Source organism: Anser brachyrhynchus (assembly GCF_964034855.1).
Source record: "Anser brachyrhynchus genome assembly, chromosome: 27".
Classification (NCBI taxonomy): domain Eukaryota; kingdom Metazoa; phylum Chordata; class Aves; order Anseriformes; family Anatidae; genus Anser; species Anser brachyrhynchus.
Window position 1 is genome coordinate 5,565,344 of NC_137720.1, and position 17,166 is coordinate 5,582,509.

The 17,166-nt window shown below is 51.8% G+C and overlaps 1 protein-coding gene across 13 annotated transcripts in view; it reads right to left on the minus strand.

Annotated features, from left to right (window-relative positions):
- Window positions 1-17,166, minus strand: part of ANKS1A (ankyrin repeat and sterile alpha motif domain containing 1A) — a 106,827-nt gene that overhangs the window by 41,620 nt on the left and 48,041 nt on the right. For 7 of the 13 annotated variants that reach the window (XM_080569136.1, XM_080569135.1, XM_080569129.1 and 4 more), the window contains 2 exons: window positions 14,172-14,749; window positions 406-456 (listed from right to left, as the gene is read on the minus strand). In XM_080569136.1, coding sequence (XP_080425262.1) covers window positions 406-456; window positions 14,172-14,749 — 629 coding nt within the window. The remainder of the gene's footprint in view (window positions 1-405; window positions 457-14,171; window positions 14,750-17,166) is intronic. The other 6 variants (XM_080569137.1, XM_080569131.1, XM_080569130.1 and 3 more) reach the window with 2 other exon arrangements.

Consider the following 17,166-nt stretch of genomic DNA (forward strand, 5'->3'; position numbering starts at 1 on the left):
GCTGCCACAACCCCGAAGGCTCGCTGCTGAATTTGGGTCTTAAGGTCAATCCAGTTCAAGCTCCAGGAGTTTGAGGACATTAAGCTGTGCAGATTTATGTCAATTAACTTCATTACGAGATACATACTCCAAGCTGGAGCCACTCTTGTGCCTACTGTCTGGGATCTTTATCTGGAAGGCGTTCACTCCGGTGGCTCTGGAAGCCCTGGAGGTTCTTCGGTCTGGGGATCATTTGGAGCAAGCAGCGCTCAGGTCCAGCCAAGCCTCTCCTACCAGTCACCAAGAGGGAAGAAATAGGTGGGGAGGGAAGGAGGAGAGGAGGGAGAAGAGCATTTGTTCAGGCAGCCCCGGCCCCCTCGGGCTGTCTCCCAGCAACAGAAGCAAAGCGCTTTGCAGGTCTCTTACGCTGTGCTGCCGCCGAGCCCTGGAGACGTGCGGGGACCGCTGCCGGCGCTGCTGGAGGAGGCAAAGAGCACAAGAGCACGTTTGGGGCAGCTTCACACCCGTGTTCGCAGCCCCTCGTCGGTCAGAGCTATCGCTGGGTGCTCTTCGGCGCGAGGCGGCTAAGCTCCCTCCATCAGCTGCTCATTCCAAGAAATCCCCTTTATTTCCCAGGATTTACAGCAGGAGAGCCAGCATTCCTCCCTCCGCCACCACGCTCCACCCTTGGATTCTCTCCTGCACCCTTACCAGCTGCCGTTCTCCTCTTCCACAGCGCAGGAAGGACAAGAGAAAGCTTTAACCTGACTTTAGGGACGGTCAGCCCCACCGTGTGCTTGCCACAGGGAGCAAGCGCCCGCAGCACCCCGGCCCCAGGGAGGGCAGCGCAGGCCAGGAGGACTCTCCCCACCTTCCCGCTTCCTCCCGACGCAGCCAGGAGCTTCCCAAGGACAATTTTCTCCCATGCACACACGGAACAGGTGCCCGAACGCCGCAGACAAGAGGACAACGCGAATCCAGATCGAGCCCTGCTCTGAGTGGGCAGCCCGGATGAACTCCCCTGCAGCAGGGCAGGTCGCCGCGGTCTGACACCGTGACAAATTTGCTTCCTTCCTTGCTTGCAGGTCTTTTCCATAGCTGGATTCAAAGCGCAGATTACCGCCGGGTGCCAGGCCAAGCTCACTTGGTTGGGTCGCACCACCCCGCGCTGAGAGGAGAGGGCCGCGCCGCTTTCTGGGCTCGGTCCCCAGCACTGACAGCTCCACGCTCGAAACGCGGCGGTGACGACTTGCAGGTGCTTCTGAGGCACTCAAAACACCCACGAGCTTTTCCTCAAAAGCAGGGGATTGCCTTGCGCTACGTAAAACTGAATGGCAATGAAACCATCACCCGAAGGATTACCTTTCACGCTCATCCTTTGCTAAACACGGGCTCCAGCCGGCAGCAGCCAGAACCGCGCCACAATTAGCACACAGGGAAGTCCTGCTTCCCCCCATCACCCTCCACGAAAAACAACTCTCCCGGGTCACCTGCCAGCCCAAACACCAGCTTGAGGCCGATCGGTTTGTCCTAGGTGGTAAGAGCTTGCAAAGAGATGAGAGCAGGGGAGGGACACAAATCCAAAGCCGACTTGTAAAGCATCCCCGACCTCCACAACCAGTCCTCAGCTGCACTCCGTGGCACTAAAACGGGGATGGAAGAGAAGATACCTTGAAAATAGCATATACTACCGTTTTTTTAGGCTGTTCTTTCCCAGAGGTTAATTATTAAAATACAAAAATACCGTGTTTAAATATAGCGCTGCAGCCCAGACGTAGTTTGAGCCTGAACACTCAGTTCCGATTTGTTTTGGCTTAACCTGCTTTTTTCCACTGAAGCACCACACATCCGTCTCTGAACAGGTTGGATAGTTTTTTCTTCCTCCATTCTTAAACATCCACAGAAATAAAACCACTGCATCCTTTTGCATCCTAAATTCATACAATCTTAGCTGTTATTCCAAGAGAGGTGCAGCTGGATCCATGCTAAAAAGGTATTTTGACCGGGAGCAGAAACCCTTCAACAAAAGGAAGCAAAAATATTGCAAAGCTGAAATCCTTTGGGAGAAAGGCTGCAAAAATGAGGGAGTCCTCCAGCAAGCCCCAAATCAAGGGGTGCAGAGGAAGGAGCTGCAGAGCGGTTACCAGCACCGAAGCTCACCGAGTTATTTTCACATTTGCCTAAGTTTTGCTGAAAAATAAAAATACCCCCCAAAAAAAGGAGCTGGGTGCGGCCCGGAGTCATCCTGGGGCTGGGGAAGTGGTGAGCTCTTCAGGCAGGCAGCCATGAAAACATAGCAACTGGCAATTTACTCCCAAACAGAACTTTATCTTCAAACAAACCATCCCGAGCAACCGAGTTCTGATTAATGGAGGAAAAAGGCATTTGTTTGTAGGAGCCCGCTAAGAGCCAAGCTGCATGCTGGTTTCTTCTCGCGGCAAGGCAGAGGACATTTTGACACAAGCCCTGCAAGGCAACTCCCCACCCCACCGCGCTGGAGGCAGACGTGGGATGGCTTTTGATGCAAGACCCCAAAACGCCAACCCCAAATATCGCCTCCCGTCTGAACGCACCCCGCAGGGGCTGTCGGGCAGCCCTGGAGGGGAACAGGCTCCTGCAGGTGGGCAGCCCCATCCTGTACGATGCCGGCAGTGCCAAAGGCCTGGCACCGAGAGCTTTTGGGGCTCCTTCTCCCAGGAGAGGCAGCGTGAGGGGCTGGCACACGCGGCCCCCGGAGGCACGGCTCCGCAGCCAGCCCCGACACGCTTCATCTCCGCTCCCCTGCCCTTGACGGACGCGAAGCCATGGGGTCCATGCTAATCTCTCCGTATTTTCTTTCACGGAGCCAGCCCTGAAGTTTGGAACCAGCGAGCCCATTGAGAGAGACAGAGGACGATTAACGAGTCCCGGGGTCTTTTATCACCGAAAGCAAAGCCAGCTTCACGCAGCACGAGCCGTCTGCATGCACTCATTTGCATGCAGGGAAAGGAAGCTTCGTTCAGAAAGCACAAAATCGAGCAGCGCTCCGTTAGGATGGCACTCGCCCCAGTTTGGGGGCATCTTTATGCCAGTGGAGCTTTCTGGAAGGGGCTAGGGAAAAAAACCAAACCTCCAGCAGAAAAGCCCTGGGATTTACCATCACTATAAACGCAGGAGTTGTGTGCTCGGTCTCTGCACAGAGCATCGCTGATTCCCAAGGACACGTCAAGGTTGTCCTGGGAGAAGAAAAAAATAAGACGTGTAGGCACGGCAGCATCTGGATAAGCAGACAGTGCCGAGAGCCCAGCTCTGCTGCCCCATATGAGCAGAGCCTCCCCCCCCTCCATCCCCTCGGAGGGGGGTCAAAGCCTCCAGGTGCTGCTCCACGGGTGAAAACCCCGCACCTCCATCCCAAACCAAGCTCCACGCCAGGCTCCGAGCCCCACAAACAGCCACGTTTAAAGTCTGTAGGCTTCCTGAGGTCAGGATTAGGAAGGCCAAGCCGAAGGGGAGGTTTGGGGACGTTAGCTGGAAGCGTGCTTAAGACAAAGCAGGCGATGGCAGCCAAGCTCTCCACGCAGCGCTTTCCAACACCTTCCTCACACTCCTTTGCAGGGAGCGTGTGTTTCAGGAGCCAAATATCACCGTTAAAATCCACTTATGCCTCAGGACACAACGGAGAGCCCTTTTGATGCTTTCACCCTGGAAAAAACACAGCGTTTAGAGTTAACTCGGGGGCACTGGAGAAGAGCTCCAATGAAGTGCTTTCCCTTGAAATCGCAGTAACAACCTCAGGCTTGTTAAATCAGGTTTAAATCAGGTACGGAGGGAAGGAGACAGAACAGACCGCCTTCCTCTCCTGCTGCTGCAGGATCCCCGGTGCCGCCCGAACAGGGAACGTGTTACACCAAACAGAACATGATTTGTAGCCGGAGGTATGTCTTTACACGCACACCTACATAACACACACACGTAACTCCAGAAAATTACTTTGTCCTCCTTGAAGAGCTTTCAGCAGCTCACCCGAGGGTGACAGCAGCATCCCTACCTGGGCAAAACAGGGGCACCGCCCGCTGTGCCATCACACTGCATCAGGGTTTGTCCTCAAAAACTCTGCCTGGTGCTCCCTGGCCTTCCCTTCCCTTATGGGATGTGATTTCTGGTACCACACACACCACTGCCCCACTCTTTCTGAGCTCTGCACATCAAAAAGGGAAAACCCTGTGTGGGGTCAAGACCTTCTGCTTCCTCTGGGGCTCCTTCCCAAACTGGCAGCTTAAAGCCACCAGCCCAGAAGCCTGGTCACGAGGAAGATAAGCTACAGCATGCCTGCACAAACGGCAAAGAAATAGGAACACGGAGCAATAGAGTTATTCAGATAAAGGTCTATAATTAAATAAAAACATGCAGAAATAAATGGCCCACTACCTACCACGTGTGCGGTATTAGTGCGTTATAATGACACCCTACAGCATAAGAATAATTAAGAATATATCAGGATTCCCATTATAAATCCTTATTATTAAGGGGTTCGTAACCTATTGTACAAATTCACCTAGGGCTAAAACTCAGCAGACCAGACAGCAGCACCAGCAGCGTGTTTTATTCTTGAAAGCTACTCAAAGCTGGGTTTAAGGGTTATCAGTATTTTAAATTTCTGCAATTCCGAGCAAGTGTCAGGGGTTAAGACTTCATTATTTCTAAGCTTCTACACCTGACAGATGGGGCATATTGGGTTTAAGATTATAAAAACCAGACAGGCTGCTTCTACAGTTAAAAAAACCCCTCTGAGTACAACAAACACACCCCCAATTACAAAGCGATCGGCCTCGCTACAGCCTAATGGATTTGCTATAAAAAACAGGGGAGAAAAAATAAGGATTCGTTAGGTCCATGGGCTATGCTGGGGAGGCACTGAACATCTTCACCCCATGCTTCTGCTTTGTACCAGTACTGTAGCAAAGCTGAAATACAATGAAATTAAGATTAACCCCAAGCTGTGCGGCTGGCTGAAAGGAGGCGATCCGGCCTGCACACAAAGCCCAGCTCCCGGCTATCTCAGCACGGCTGGCAGCGTGTGCCAGGCACTCACGGGGTGGCTCCAGCTGAACACGAGGCCCTGCTGGATGCCTCCGAGCGTCCTAGGGGTTTGCCAGTAAACAAGGGCACGTTGTTTTGGGGTTGCTGGGAGCAAAAAAAAGAAAGCAGAGCTCTTTAATGGAGATCTCAGACTTTCTTTTTTAATTGCTGACTTGTGAAATCATCTCTCAGGAGATTCAGCGGGTGATCCGGAGGGGATGGAGGAGGTCAGGACGGAGCAAATGAGTCCAGCAGCAGTTGCACAGCGGTGCTGAACACCAGCACCCGGAGCACGAGGGACAAGCAGAATGAAAAACCAGCTCTAAGTAGCCTTGGTGAGCTTCCCAAAATTAATACCCACTTCATTTACACCACAAATCCCCCAAATGGCAGCAGCATCTCTTTGCCGACGCTTTTGTCTTTTCCAGGCTTCTGGGAGCAGCGGTAATCGCCCCGGCCCGGCTCCTCCTGCTTCTCATTTCGAGCTGAGGAAACACATGGCGAAAAGGTGCCCAGCCAGCCTTCCCCAGCAGCGACACTGACGTGAAGCCCACTACACGTGACGTGCTTCTTCGCCTTCGTTAGCTGCATCTCTAAGCTCTCGCCGCTCCTCCAGCCTGCGGCTCGGTGAAGCGAGGCACGGCAAGCGCCCAGCACCATGTGCTGAGCTCGCTGCAGCCTCCAAACATTTTGCAGATCCACAATAATTGCAGCCTGACGTGACAATAGCACGGATAACAATAGAGGGGTCAAACCCAACAGACAGAAACGCAGATTTGTGAAAAGCCGACACACCACAGGCTCGAAATGCCACTGTGATTAGGGCACTCGCAGGCAGGCCAAAAAGATCCTGCGTGCAGACTTTGATCTGGGAGACAATATAACAGGTGCTGCTCTAACACGCAGTTAGGTCCTGCCTGCTCCGCTGTTTGTCCTGCTGATGCAGAAGACAAATGATCTAAGGCGTTCTCCCCAGAGAAGTCTCCGGTTAATGGAGAACTGATATCATTAACTGATATTTCAGCCCTGAGTGCAGAAGCAAGGCTGCTCAGACCCAGCTGGGATACGCTGGTGGAGCAGAGGGATGGCCGGATGGCACCCCACGCGTCTCTGAAAGGGACGGGGGTGCAAGCACAAAGAGCAGGAGGAGGATCGGGGACAACACCTGCTGGCTCCTTACTGCAAAGGCAGTCCTTGGAAATTTGGATCCGGGCCACGAATCTCACTTCCAGAGCGGTGACAGCACATAAACCACTTTTCTGATGTGGTTTACGATGCTGCGGCTTATGTTCTTACGTTCTCCACATCGGCAGCCCGTAGAGCAGCAGCCTCGTTTCACCACTCGGTACATTCTGCGTGTACCAGCGGTTAGGAAGTCAGCAGAACGAATGTCAAAGGCCTGGAAAATCTAACGCTGCCTTCACTAACTCAAACCTGGATTCCAAAAGCGAGTCCGTTGTTGGAGGCACGTTTCAACGCCCAACAAACTTCAGGGTTCCCGCGCTTTATCCTGCTCCAGCAGCATACGTCTTCCGCACGTAGCGCGAGGACTCGCTGAGTTTGGTGTTCACTGCAAGCGGCGCTGCGACTGCTCGTTAGTGATAATGCACACATTTTCTAGCTCAGTTACAGTCACAGAGACTCATTTGGACCTCGATCAGGGACTTGTTTCTTACCACTCTGCTCCGGTCTATAGATACGTAATTTAGAGATTTGTGCAAAACCAAACACATACCAAAATAAAAGGAATTCATAATATAAATTTGCACTTCACAACCAGCGTATCGTGGATCTGCAGTTTCAGAACCACCTAAATATTTTTTTTTTAAATATACACAGTTAAATTAGATGTTAATATGACAAAAAAGCTGGCCAAATGAGACAACGCATCTGCTCAGAGGAGTGAAATGGCTGGATGCGAGTTATGTTGAACTCGCAACAAGAAAGGCAAAATCCCCTTAACAATATCGAAGCAATTCAGACTCTCCACAGCTACGTTTTCGTACTCGCTCATCCCAAGACACAAAGCCAAAAACAATTCGTTAGGCTCTTGGAGCAAAGGTTTTCTCCAGCGTGCAGAATGCAACACAGCGTGTTAGACCTGCTTTGGAGGCTTCAGAAAGGCTATATATTATATATATATATATATACACACACAATTTTAAAAATAAAACTTCTGAAGTGCTTGAAGACGTGACGTAAAATAGAAGAGAATATAATGAAAGGCTGAATTTAGTAAGGACACTGGCTGGACATTTCTGGTCCAAAAAAAGTCTTGAAACCACTAACAATCACTGGATCTTTACATAACCAAGATATCCGTTAGAGCATGAGTAACCTACATAAATGAATCAGAAGCTTCCGATTCACAAATATTGGGTTAATACACAGCAAAAGTTAACAAACAGCAATAGCAGACAGAAATTATGTTCTTCTAGATGCACGCTAATTTGGACACGTTCAGCCTGTAATTGGCGGTCTATAAATAAGAGGACAAAAGTCATTGTGCGTTTACATCTGGATTGAGGGCATTTCCACAAATCCTTACGAACGCCTGAATAGAAGGCTTCTTCCATGCCCAGGGTAAGTGCTGAGCTGCAAAATCGCACTGGATTTTGAAAGCTGCCCGAGGAAGAGCTGCTCCAGCTACCTGTCTAGTTCCAGATGAATTGATACGATTCAAAGAGCTGGCAAATAATATTATTGTTATGTCTAAACCTTGCTGCTGACTCCAGGAATAAGGTATACTTGTTCTTTACATTCGCCTTCCAGACCAGAAGTCCAAACACTCCTGCCTACAAAGCTGTTAAGTTGTCTGCATTTGGCTCGGCTCAGTCTTGGTTTACAGCTTCAGCGCCTGCAGTCAGTAAAGCAAACCTGAACTGTGAGAACACAAAAGCTTTCACATCAACGTTAATCAGGACGAAGGAAACCTTGCCATTGGGGGCAAAGGGAAAAGAAGGATTTAACATCGAGGAGGATGTAAGAATTCCTGACCTTAGCACAGGAAAAGCAAGAGGAAACGTTGGGATCTGGAGATAATAGAAGAATCAGCCCACTAATTAAGTCAATTAAGAGCCTGAAGGACACATTTGTTTAGAAGAGCAGAAATCGGGATAAGAATACTGACCACATTACTTGTTTTCCCCTAACCAACAAGTTATAAAACATTTCGAAATGGGCAAAGGGCAAACTGGAATGAGTACTTGGAAATAAGGGCCAGCTCGAGGCAAGGGACATGGGCTGCAAAGCATGCCGAGCACCCGCAGCTGGAGAACAGACCCGGTCCCCAACCTCAAAATCAGGGCAAAATGAAGCCTTCAGATTTAAACACCAGAATTAAAAGAACGAAGCACAAATGTTTAGGAAGCATCAGCTGATGGCAAGGACTAAAGGAGCCTCGCAGCCTGCATGGCAGGGCTGTCCTTGGCCCAGGCAGGACAGTTTGTGTGCTGCAGGCGGTAGGAGCACGGAGAGGCTGAACATATTGTTTTCTCAACTGCATTTCTCACCTGAAACACCGGGATTTGGGTCTACAGCACTGGGCCATCTGGGAGCCGCTACCCAGCAGGTAAGCCGCGTGAGCTTGTCAGAACAAGAAACACTGAGCTTTTACAGGATGCAATTTCACCAGGCCCAAAAATAGCAGCTCTCCCCCCCGAAGAGCAAGGGGAATATTTGCATTTTTCTTTCAACACCAGCTCGCAGCTCTGAATTTCAGCTTCTGAGCGCGGTTTTAAGGCAGTGGCAGGTTTTGCATCAAGAGCTTTCCTGAAAGTTTCACATTTCAATGCAAATGTTCTTAATCCTCAGCAGGAAGAGCGTAGCTGAGGCATTAATTCCACCAGGCCCTTAAATACCCGAGCAGCCTGACAAGGTTAATGGAGCTGGAGTATTTAAAGCCACCCCACTAGCTGCGACAACCTCTAACTTGCTCCCCAGCTCCTCAAAACCTGGGCTGGAAGGCACTACGCGTGTGTGGTTTGCTCCCGTGACATTAAGACCCCCCAAAATGGATCAGCAACTGCTGCGACACCACCCCTACAACATACCTACAACGTACCAACATACCCAGACCTACTGCAAACGGAAAAAGAAACCTCGCTGAGCTGACAGCCAAACGTGGAGCTGGGAGGCAATCGCTTGTAGGAGATGATGGCTGTCCGGCGCCGTAATTAGACGGAATATTCATTAATTCATCAGCTAATTCACTTGGGGAAAAAACGCATCAAAGTGGTGGACTGCGTTTCCTTTTTCTAAAGGAAGCTAAAATAAAACGCATGTTTTATTCAGTTCCCAAAGTTTCTTTTGAAGCGGGTTTAATCTCTCCCTAAAAGAGCTCGAGACAGCAGCCGCGGCGGCCACCTCATTTTGGGAAGCTGGAACCTCTGAGCCTTTCGTTACAAATTCAACCTTGGAGCCACTCACTTGATAGCAGACAGCTGGAAGAGGAGAATTAAGGGGTGTCAGGAGCCAGGTCTGCAGCTGATTCTCAGGAGCGTGCCTCGCTCTTTGCCCCCAGACACTTCAGAGACCATTTTTCTTACCGGGCCAGGCCTCGGCGCCAGGCGTTTCAGCTCAAAGCATGGAAGCGCATCGGGGCTGCTGACACCAGGTCACCCAGCTGTACCTCCCGGACCATGCCTGTGTCACAAAAAGCCACACCACGGCCCTCTAACAACTCCCACGGCCCAGCAGAGGCTGGCTCACAATCCCCAGAGAGCAAATCCCCGGCCTTGGCAGGGGTCTGGGACCCTTCACAGGAGGAAGCAGCCTTCCCAGCATCAGCTTCATACAGCTAGAGGCCTGCCCACTAAAACCAGGTTTTCTGTTTAAAAAAAGGCCTAAAATCCTCATTTTGTAACACCCTAGATGTTAACTGATGTTGACCTGTGTGACAGCTTGACACGAACCTGGGAGATCTCCACGACTTTGGCTCGTTTCTGCTCGTCCAGACAAGGGCCTCGCGCTGTGTCAAGCATCGGACGCAGAGGCCGCCGGGGACACCACGGGCTTTTGTTTTTGGGGCACGAACGTGCACAGCAGTGAAACAGCGGGGATCGCTGCAGTAGCACATCGGAGACCTGCTACCAAAGGCGCTGCATTTACATTCCTGAGGCCAAGCCACTCGCCAACTTTTTGGGGTTTTGCCGAAGCCAAGGAAGGACCGAAGCTGAGCAGGACACATCTCCCAAACACTCGAAACACCGCTTTTATCAGCCTGACAGCAGCACAGGGGATGGAAAGCGTTTGTCAAAGCCCCTGCTTTTGTTTCCAGAGGACTGCGGCACGAGGCCTCCTGCAGCCCAGCCCTCGGCCCCCCGCGAGATCCCTCGATCCCTTCCCAGACTTGATCGCTCTCGCTGTCAGGAAGCTGCTTCCCCCGAGGAGCTGCGGCAGCTCGGTGAGTGATGGTGATGAAGTTCGACTTCAGCTTGGTCAGGCTCCCTCCTTCAGCACTGACAAGCTGATGTGTCAGAGGGAGAAAAGGGCCCAGAAAAAAAAACTGTGCTGGAAGCTGGGGCAGGGGGAGAAGGAATCATTTAACACCTAAACCCACCCAAAAGTGATCAGATAGCATGGGCTCAGGACAAAGCAAAGATGTCGTATATCCTCTAGCCTTCGATAAACAGCTGACTGGTCATATTCAAGGGCTACACGTTGCCTTCCATCCAGAGACCTGAGCCAGCTGAGAGGGAGCTCAGTTCAGCCCCTCCTGGGATCGATCCCTGGCAAGCTTTGCCCACCGATACCTGCTTGCACATGGACCTGGGCAGATGCACAGAGCTGGAGCTGCTCCGTGGAGGAGGAAGGCAGCGCAGACGTGAGTTAATCCGCCCCAGGAAGCGGGCTGGCAGCGGGGCCGGGTGCCGAGAGCCCCCTCCTCCTGCAGGAACACACACACAGTTGATTCTCCTATGCAAAACTCATCGTGAGCCGTGACGGCTGCGTGCTCATCTCACAGCTGCAAAATATTTATGAGCTGATTATGAAAAACAAATTGATCATCTTAGCCCTCAGCTGAGCTTGGGAGGACTCAAATATTTATGCGAACCAGCGGCACTGCCTCCTCACGCCTTCCTTTCACCTTGCTTCCCGAGCCGAGCACAGAGCACTTTGGGTCCTCGCCCCCAGCTCCCCGGGCAATGCGTTGCTGCGTGCTTTAGTCATTTCCCTGGCTTGCTCGCAGAGTTCACGTCTGCCAGCAGCTGGGGACACGGCGGGTTCGTGCTCCATGGGACGGGAAGGCGCTGAGCAGGCTCCTCCGCAGCACAGAGCTCCGCTGTCAGCGCGAGCCGCGGTTCGGGCCAGGCGCTGGGAGCAGGGGAGCCGCTCTTCCCTGCATCTGGGAGCGGGGCCGAGCCTTGCCAAGTGAATCATTTCTTCCCCATCCCACCCTTCTGGCGGAGCTGGCGCCACCTTCCACTTCCAACAAAGGGCATTCGCGGCGCTCTGCTGGGGAGGGACGTGACCCCTCTCGTCCAAGCAGCAGATTTCCCTGCTGCCTCCGGCCGGCCAGGCTAGCTGAGCGCAGCCACCCAAGGCCCAGAGCAGCGCTAGCTTGGCCTCTGCCGCAGATCCCATCTGTCTGTGGGCACGAACAGGTCCCTCCCCGCGCCCCCAGCGCCCCGAACAGACACTCCTCCTGCTGGCAAGGCCAGTGGGAGAAATCCCTCGCTTGTTTGCTACGGCCGCGTGTCGCAGAGCTGCGTGTGGATCGCTTTCTTCCTCAGCTGCCTGCATAAAGACCGTTAAAATTAACGGAATAATGCATATAAATCTGCCATTGTTTCTCCTTGACACAGAGGAAGAGCCAAAGCATCGCTAACAGGGGTGGCTCAACAAGGTTTTGTATTAGCCTGGTAAATTCGGAGGCTGCAAGTCGCATTTAATTCAGCCCAGCTGCATTATCCCATTCAGAGAACTAATTAAGCCTCTAACAGCAGCACTACTTTTATGTTTCAGTCTCATTGTTGCCATTATGACCAGCCGGATCAGCCCCTCTCTGCACATACAAATCGCTGCAAAAAAACCCCAAATGTTCCCTGCAGGTGCATCTTTGCTGTTTCTTACCAGCCTCCACAGAAGCCTGCCTCACAATATTTCAGAGGAAGAATTGCCTGGCCATATGAGCTAGCACCCAGCAGCAGCTCCCTTTTACGCTGCTTCTACAGCAAAATGCTCTGCCCCACGAAGGTGCCCCTCCTGCCGACAGTTTCAAAGAGCGCAACCCTTGCGTGTGCTCCAGGAGCCAGAGTGAGGCCCGAAATACCCCGGTACAGAGTCCTGAGATGTTAAAGAGCAAATCAAGCTAAAGGCAACGAACCCCCAGCTGGTGGCTTGTCCCTCTTCTTGTGGGAATGGTCAACTTCACACGGGGTTTTTCAGCAGGAACCTGAACGTCCTGCAGAAGCTGTTGCTATCTCATAGATGGGAAACTGAGGCAGGAGTCTTGTACCCTACATCATCTTGTAATACAAGAAGTAGAACTTGTACTACTACAAGATGATGTAGGGTACTACTACAAGATGATGTAGGGTACTACTACAAGATGAAAGCAATTGCACAAGGTATTTAAATTAATCGTGTCAGAGACTGCGAAAGCACGCCAAGCCATCAGGTTTTGATAACCCCAATCTTTTTCTACACTCGACCTGCTCCATTGTAGACGGACGGGAATTTTTCACATTCTTTCTATGATTTCCTCACCTAAACGTGAGGTGAAGGGGAAGCCGATTTCCCTCTGGAGGCTTGTTAGGCTGACGCAGGGTGGAAGCGATGCTTTTTGTTTACAGCCAGGGAAGGAGACCTGCAGGTTGCTTTCTCCCAGCAGCGGAAGCACAGGCACACGAAGGCTTGACCTCTGCTACTAGTAAAGTTGTGCAGCCCTGCAGAGCCCAAGGCTCCTTTCCCTTTCAGCATTTGCTGTAAACAGTTCACTTAGGCACGAAAAGCACGGGGAAAGCTATCTGGGCCTTTCAAACGTGCTTTCTGCTACGTAATCTTTCACTAACAGCTGCCGCACGACCAGCCCAGGTACTGAACAGCAACGCCTCTGCAACCAGAGCGCCTCCAGAAGAAAATCGATATTTGGCAGCCCTGAAACATGGGGGGAGCATGAGGGAGCAGGCGTATGACTGAAGGATGGGCTCACGTCGAGGAGGCATTCCCTCTTCGCTTTCAGCACCTTTCAATACCTTCAGCAGAGGTGATTTTATCTCTGAGGAGGGATAAGAGAGGCAGCTGAGCCTCAGTCGGTGAGCGGACAGGCAAGCAGGGGGCACAACCATCCCACGAGGCAGCAGTTCCCGACTGCCACGAGTTTACACGGCCGGCACGCACAACCCCTCACCCCCAGCACACGCCAGGGGTTTTTTATTTCCTTTCAGTGTACAAAGAGTGGTTCATCTGAGCTTATCTCTTCTGCAGCGCCGCTGCTCTACCAGCAGAGAATCATCTCCAAAGAATGTTTCAGTAATGCTGCGGTGCTGGGTTTCAGAGGGACACTTAATCTCGCCCGAGTGGCTCACTAGGGCCAACTTTCTGAGCATGAAATATTTAACTATCCACGGGCCTCCTGTAGTACAATAAAGTGACTAACAAGCCTCTGAAATAAATATGGGAAGAGGGAAGCGGGGGCTATTAAATACACAGAACAGCTTAATTACTCTCTTCTTTCCGTCTCCGTGAACCCAGGACGCTGCTGGAGAACCCCCCAGCAGCTGGGACCCAGAAACAAAGCCTCTGCTCTAAGTGCTGGGCGCCTACAGGGGAAGGATCAGGAAGAGGTCTGTGTGAAGACATGAGGATCACTTACCAGCTCTCCCTCATTTTGGGGAGGTAACACTTGGCTGGCTTATGAGAAACCAAGCCCTGCATTTAAGTAACTTCTAACAACAAGCTTGGAGAAGCCCCCCACTTTTTGAGAAGCCCCCCACTTCTTGCAGCTCTCCCCCACTCCAGTTAACCTTATCTTTTAAGCACAACTCAGCAGTTGCCTGCTGATGAGATGTGAGAGCTAGCAGAAGCACTGAAAACCACCCAGGACCCCCTCCAAAGGCCAATGCAGCAGAGGACCTCATGCCAACAGACTCACCCCTGGCACGGGAGCTCCTCAGCAAGCTCAGCCTTACCTCGTCCCACTCCGAAGCAAAGGACGGGGACTTCTCCAGCCTCTTCTTCCCGGTGCTGCAGTTCGAGAGCGATTCGCTCCGGCTCCCCATGGCATCGTCCTCCGTCGGAGAGCAGGTCAGAAGATCGGAGTCCGATTTGGACAAGCTGCGGCTGAGTTTGAGCTCGGCTTTGGGCTTGCTCCCCGGGTGGGCTCTGCCCACAGCGCCACCTCTGTCCCCCTCGTCCTCGGCACCGCCGGGGTGCTGGAGCACATGGGGCGTGACTACAGTTTCAGGATCCGCCCGGTTGGCGTGCGTGTGCTGGACGGTTGCATAGACTGCTTTCTGGTTTTGGTCTGGAGAGCCGGTCCGTACTGATCCAGAGGCAGGTAAGGCAGCATCCTCCAGCTGCATAGCAGGTGGGTGGCTTGTAGCTTCCGTGCCTCCTTTCTCTGCGGAGGAAACGAGCCTGAAAGGATCCTCACTTATTTCACAGATGGGGGAAGAGCCGTGGAGCAACCCTGAAAACTGCTCTGGAACCTGGATGTCCTGGCTGTCTGCAGAGTCTTGGCTGCGGCTGCCGCTGCTCCTCCTGTGGTCTTCAAGGGGATGAAAACAGAAGAAAAAAAAAGTTAAAAACCGTAGAAGAAGCAGCAAAATTCCAGCTCTCCCCCTTCCCTCCCTCGGTGAGGGAGGGAGAGATAAAGAGAGAACAGTTCCGTATTGTTCCGCGTGCTCAACTTGTACCCAAAGTCATGGCATTTACGAAATTCCAAACACTGGCCTGATTTATGCAATCTGGCAGCTCTCCTTGTTGTTTTATTCCTGTTAACACTAACTATCAGTCCTTGCTATATAAGGCTAAGAGAAGTGCTAACTATATCCTGCAGAGAGCAAGTGAGGTAGGAGAAGCAGGGACGGAGGCTCCTGGAACATCTGATGCATTTCCATAAAGGCCGAAGTGTTATTTAGAGCAGCGCTCCCTGCTCTTGGCACGAGCTGCAGGGTGGGAAAAACTTCTGGACTGCAATCAACCTGCGAGTTCCAAAATCCGCTCCCCAAAGAAAAAACATTGCTTTCCTCCCTAGTGGTTTCCGAGTTTAACCTCTCCTCCTTACTCAGGGGAGAGAAATAAACAGTTTACGCAATAAAAACCTCGATCAAAAAGGCTCTCTCCTGCAAGCCAACCGCTGAGCACAGACTGGGCTGAGCTGTTAAGGCAGCGAGCTGCGGGCACTGCCGGCTGTCCCCGACAGAAAGGTGACACTCGGATACTCCTGCACTAACATCTTTAATATCAGGTACCGGGGCCCTGGATAAATCATGAATAATTGACCAACCCCAATTGCCAAGCACGTGCAGCAACAGATGAGTGCTCACCTTGGTCATGTTACACACGTGCATTCCAGCTGCAAAAGCAAACCTTTGGAAAGCTGAGAAATGCAACTTCTGCTTCCCTAGGCTCCCTATATAGCTGCGTGTAGCTGTCTGGAAATTTTAACACTTCTATTTACTGCCGTAGAAGCATTCTTCAGTTTGAAGACAAATAAAACTACGCTGTAAAGGAGCTATAAAACAAAGCACCTCAACAACACGGCTCTGAAATAGAAGGATGATATTTAGACATGAAGAGGAAATTCCTTGGTTGGTTTGTGAGACAGCAGCTCTCGGGAGCCAAGGCAAAGGAATCCTCATCTCACTGAGAGAGGCAAACGAACAAACGAACGTTGCGTATCTGTAACAAGCAGCAGCTATTAGCAGCAACAGGGCAATCAATCCTTCCCCCAAGTAGCTTTTCCAGCACTGGGCTTGACCAGGTCGTTTCCAAACACTAACATCTGTTTTTGTGGTACGTCCTTGCACCAGAAATGAGGCAGGAAAGCACCCTGAATGAGCCATTTATCTCCGCACGCCACTTCAGATCCTGGGGTCTCTCACGCCCTGGGTTTGACGAGCGCAAGGCTAGTCCCTCGCAGGCATTTGTTTACTCCACAGAAATGCAAAAAGCAGCTTGCTGGGTTGGCAGCCGAGTCAGGAACAGCAAAAGCCTGAACAGAGGTTAACAGCCAGGGCAGCGTGCCGGCAGACCTCGCTTCTCCCTGGTGTCAAGTGATGCTGGGGCTTATTTCATCCCGGATCCTACGAGTTAAGGATTCCAGGACAATGAAGTAGTTGTTGATCATCTTGCACGGGCACAAACACCCACAAGTTCTGTAGCTGAGGCTGCCAAAGGGAAGGCAGAAAGTGTCACCCCAAAGTCCTACCTGCACCATTCCCAAGTGAGGCTGGGGAGCACCAGCAGCACCCGATCAGAGGATTTCAAGACCAGGCTTGCATGAAGCTCTGAAGCTGTAATGCTGGAGAGGAACCTTAGAAGAGGTCAGATGTGCTGCGCTCGTAGGAGAGACTGGTATAAGAAAAACCACAGATCCTGTAAGAGGGACATGGTGTTGACTGGACAGTCACATTAACCTGGCACAGAAGAAATGACTTTTACTAATTCAAAAGCTTTTCTTCTCCTCTTTCCCCCCTTGGAGATCATTCCTTCCACGTCCCAGCTTAACCTTTGCTGACATTTCTGCTGAAGGCAGAGAGGCGGCTGGTAGAAGTTTGTGCCACGTGCTGGAACGCTTGGGCCAGAACAAAGTGCTCCAGATCCAGCTCCAGAGGCTCACAAAAGGGCTCCTGTTGCACAGAAATCACAGCCGCCCATTCATGCTCGAGCCGATGAAGAAAGACTCTGAAATACAAGAGAGCTGCCAGGGAAGGAAGGGATGAAGCGAGGGCAACACCACTTGCACAGAAGATGAGGAATGTCTTGAAGGAGGCGTTTCAGAGCAGGCCTGCCCTGAAAGCTGCAGACAGAAGAACAGATGTTGGAAGGGAAGAGGGATCCCGCTCCTTTTTATCATTGAGGTGCACAGGGCAGGTGCACAGAGGGTTCCCCAGGTCTTACCTTTTGAGGTCTCAACTCAAGGAACCTCAGGATGAGGAGAAGAGAGGCCAAACCCACCAC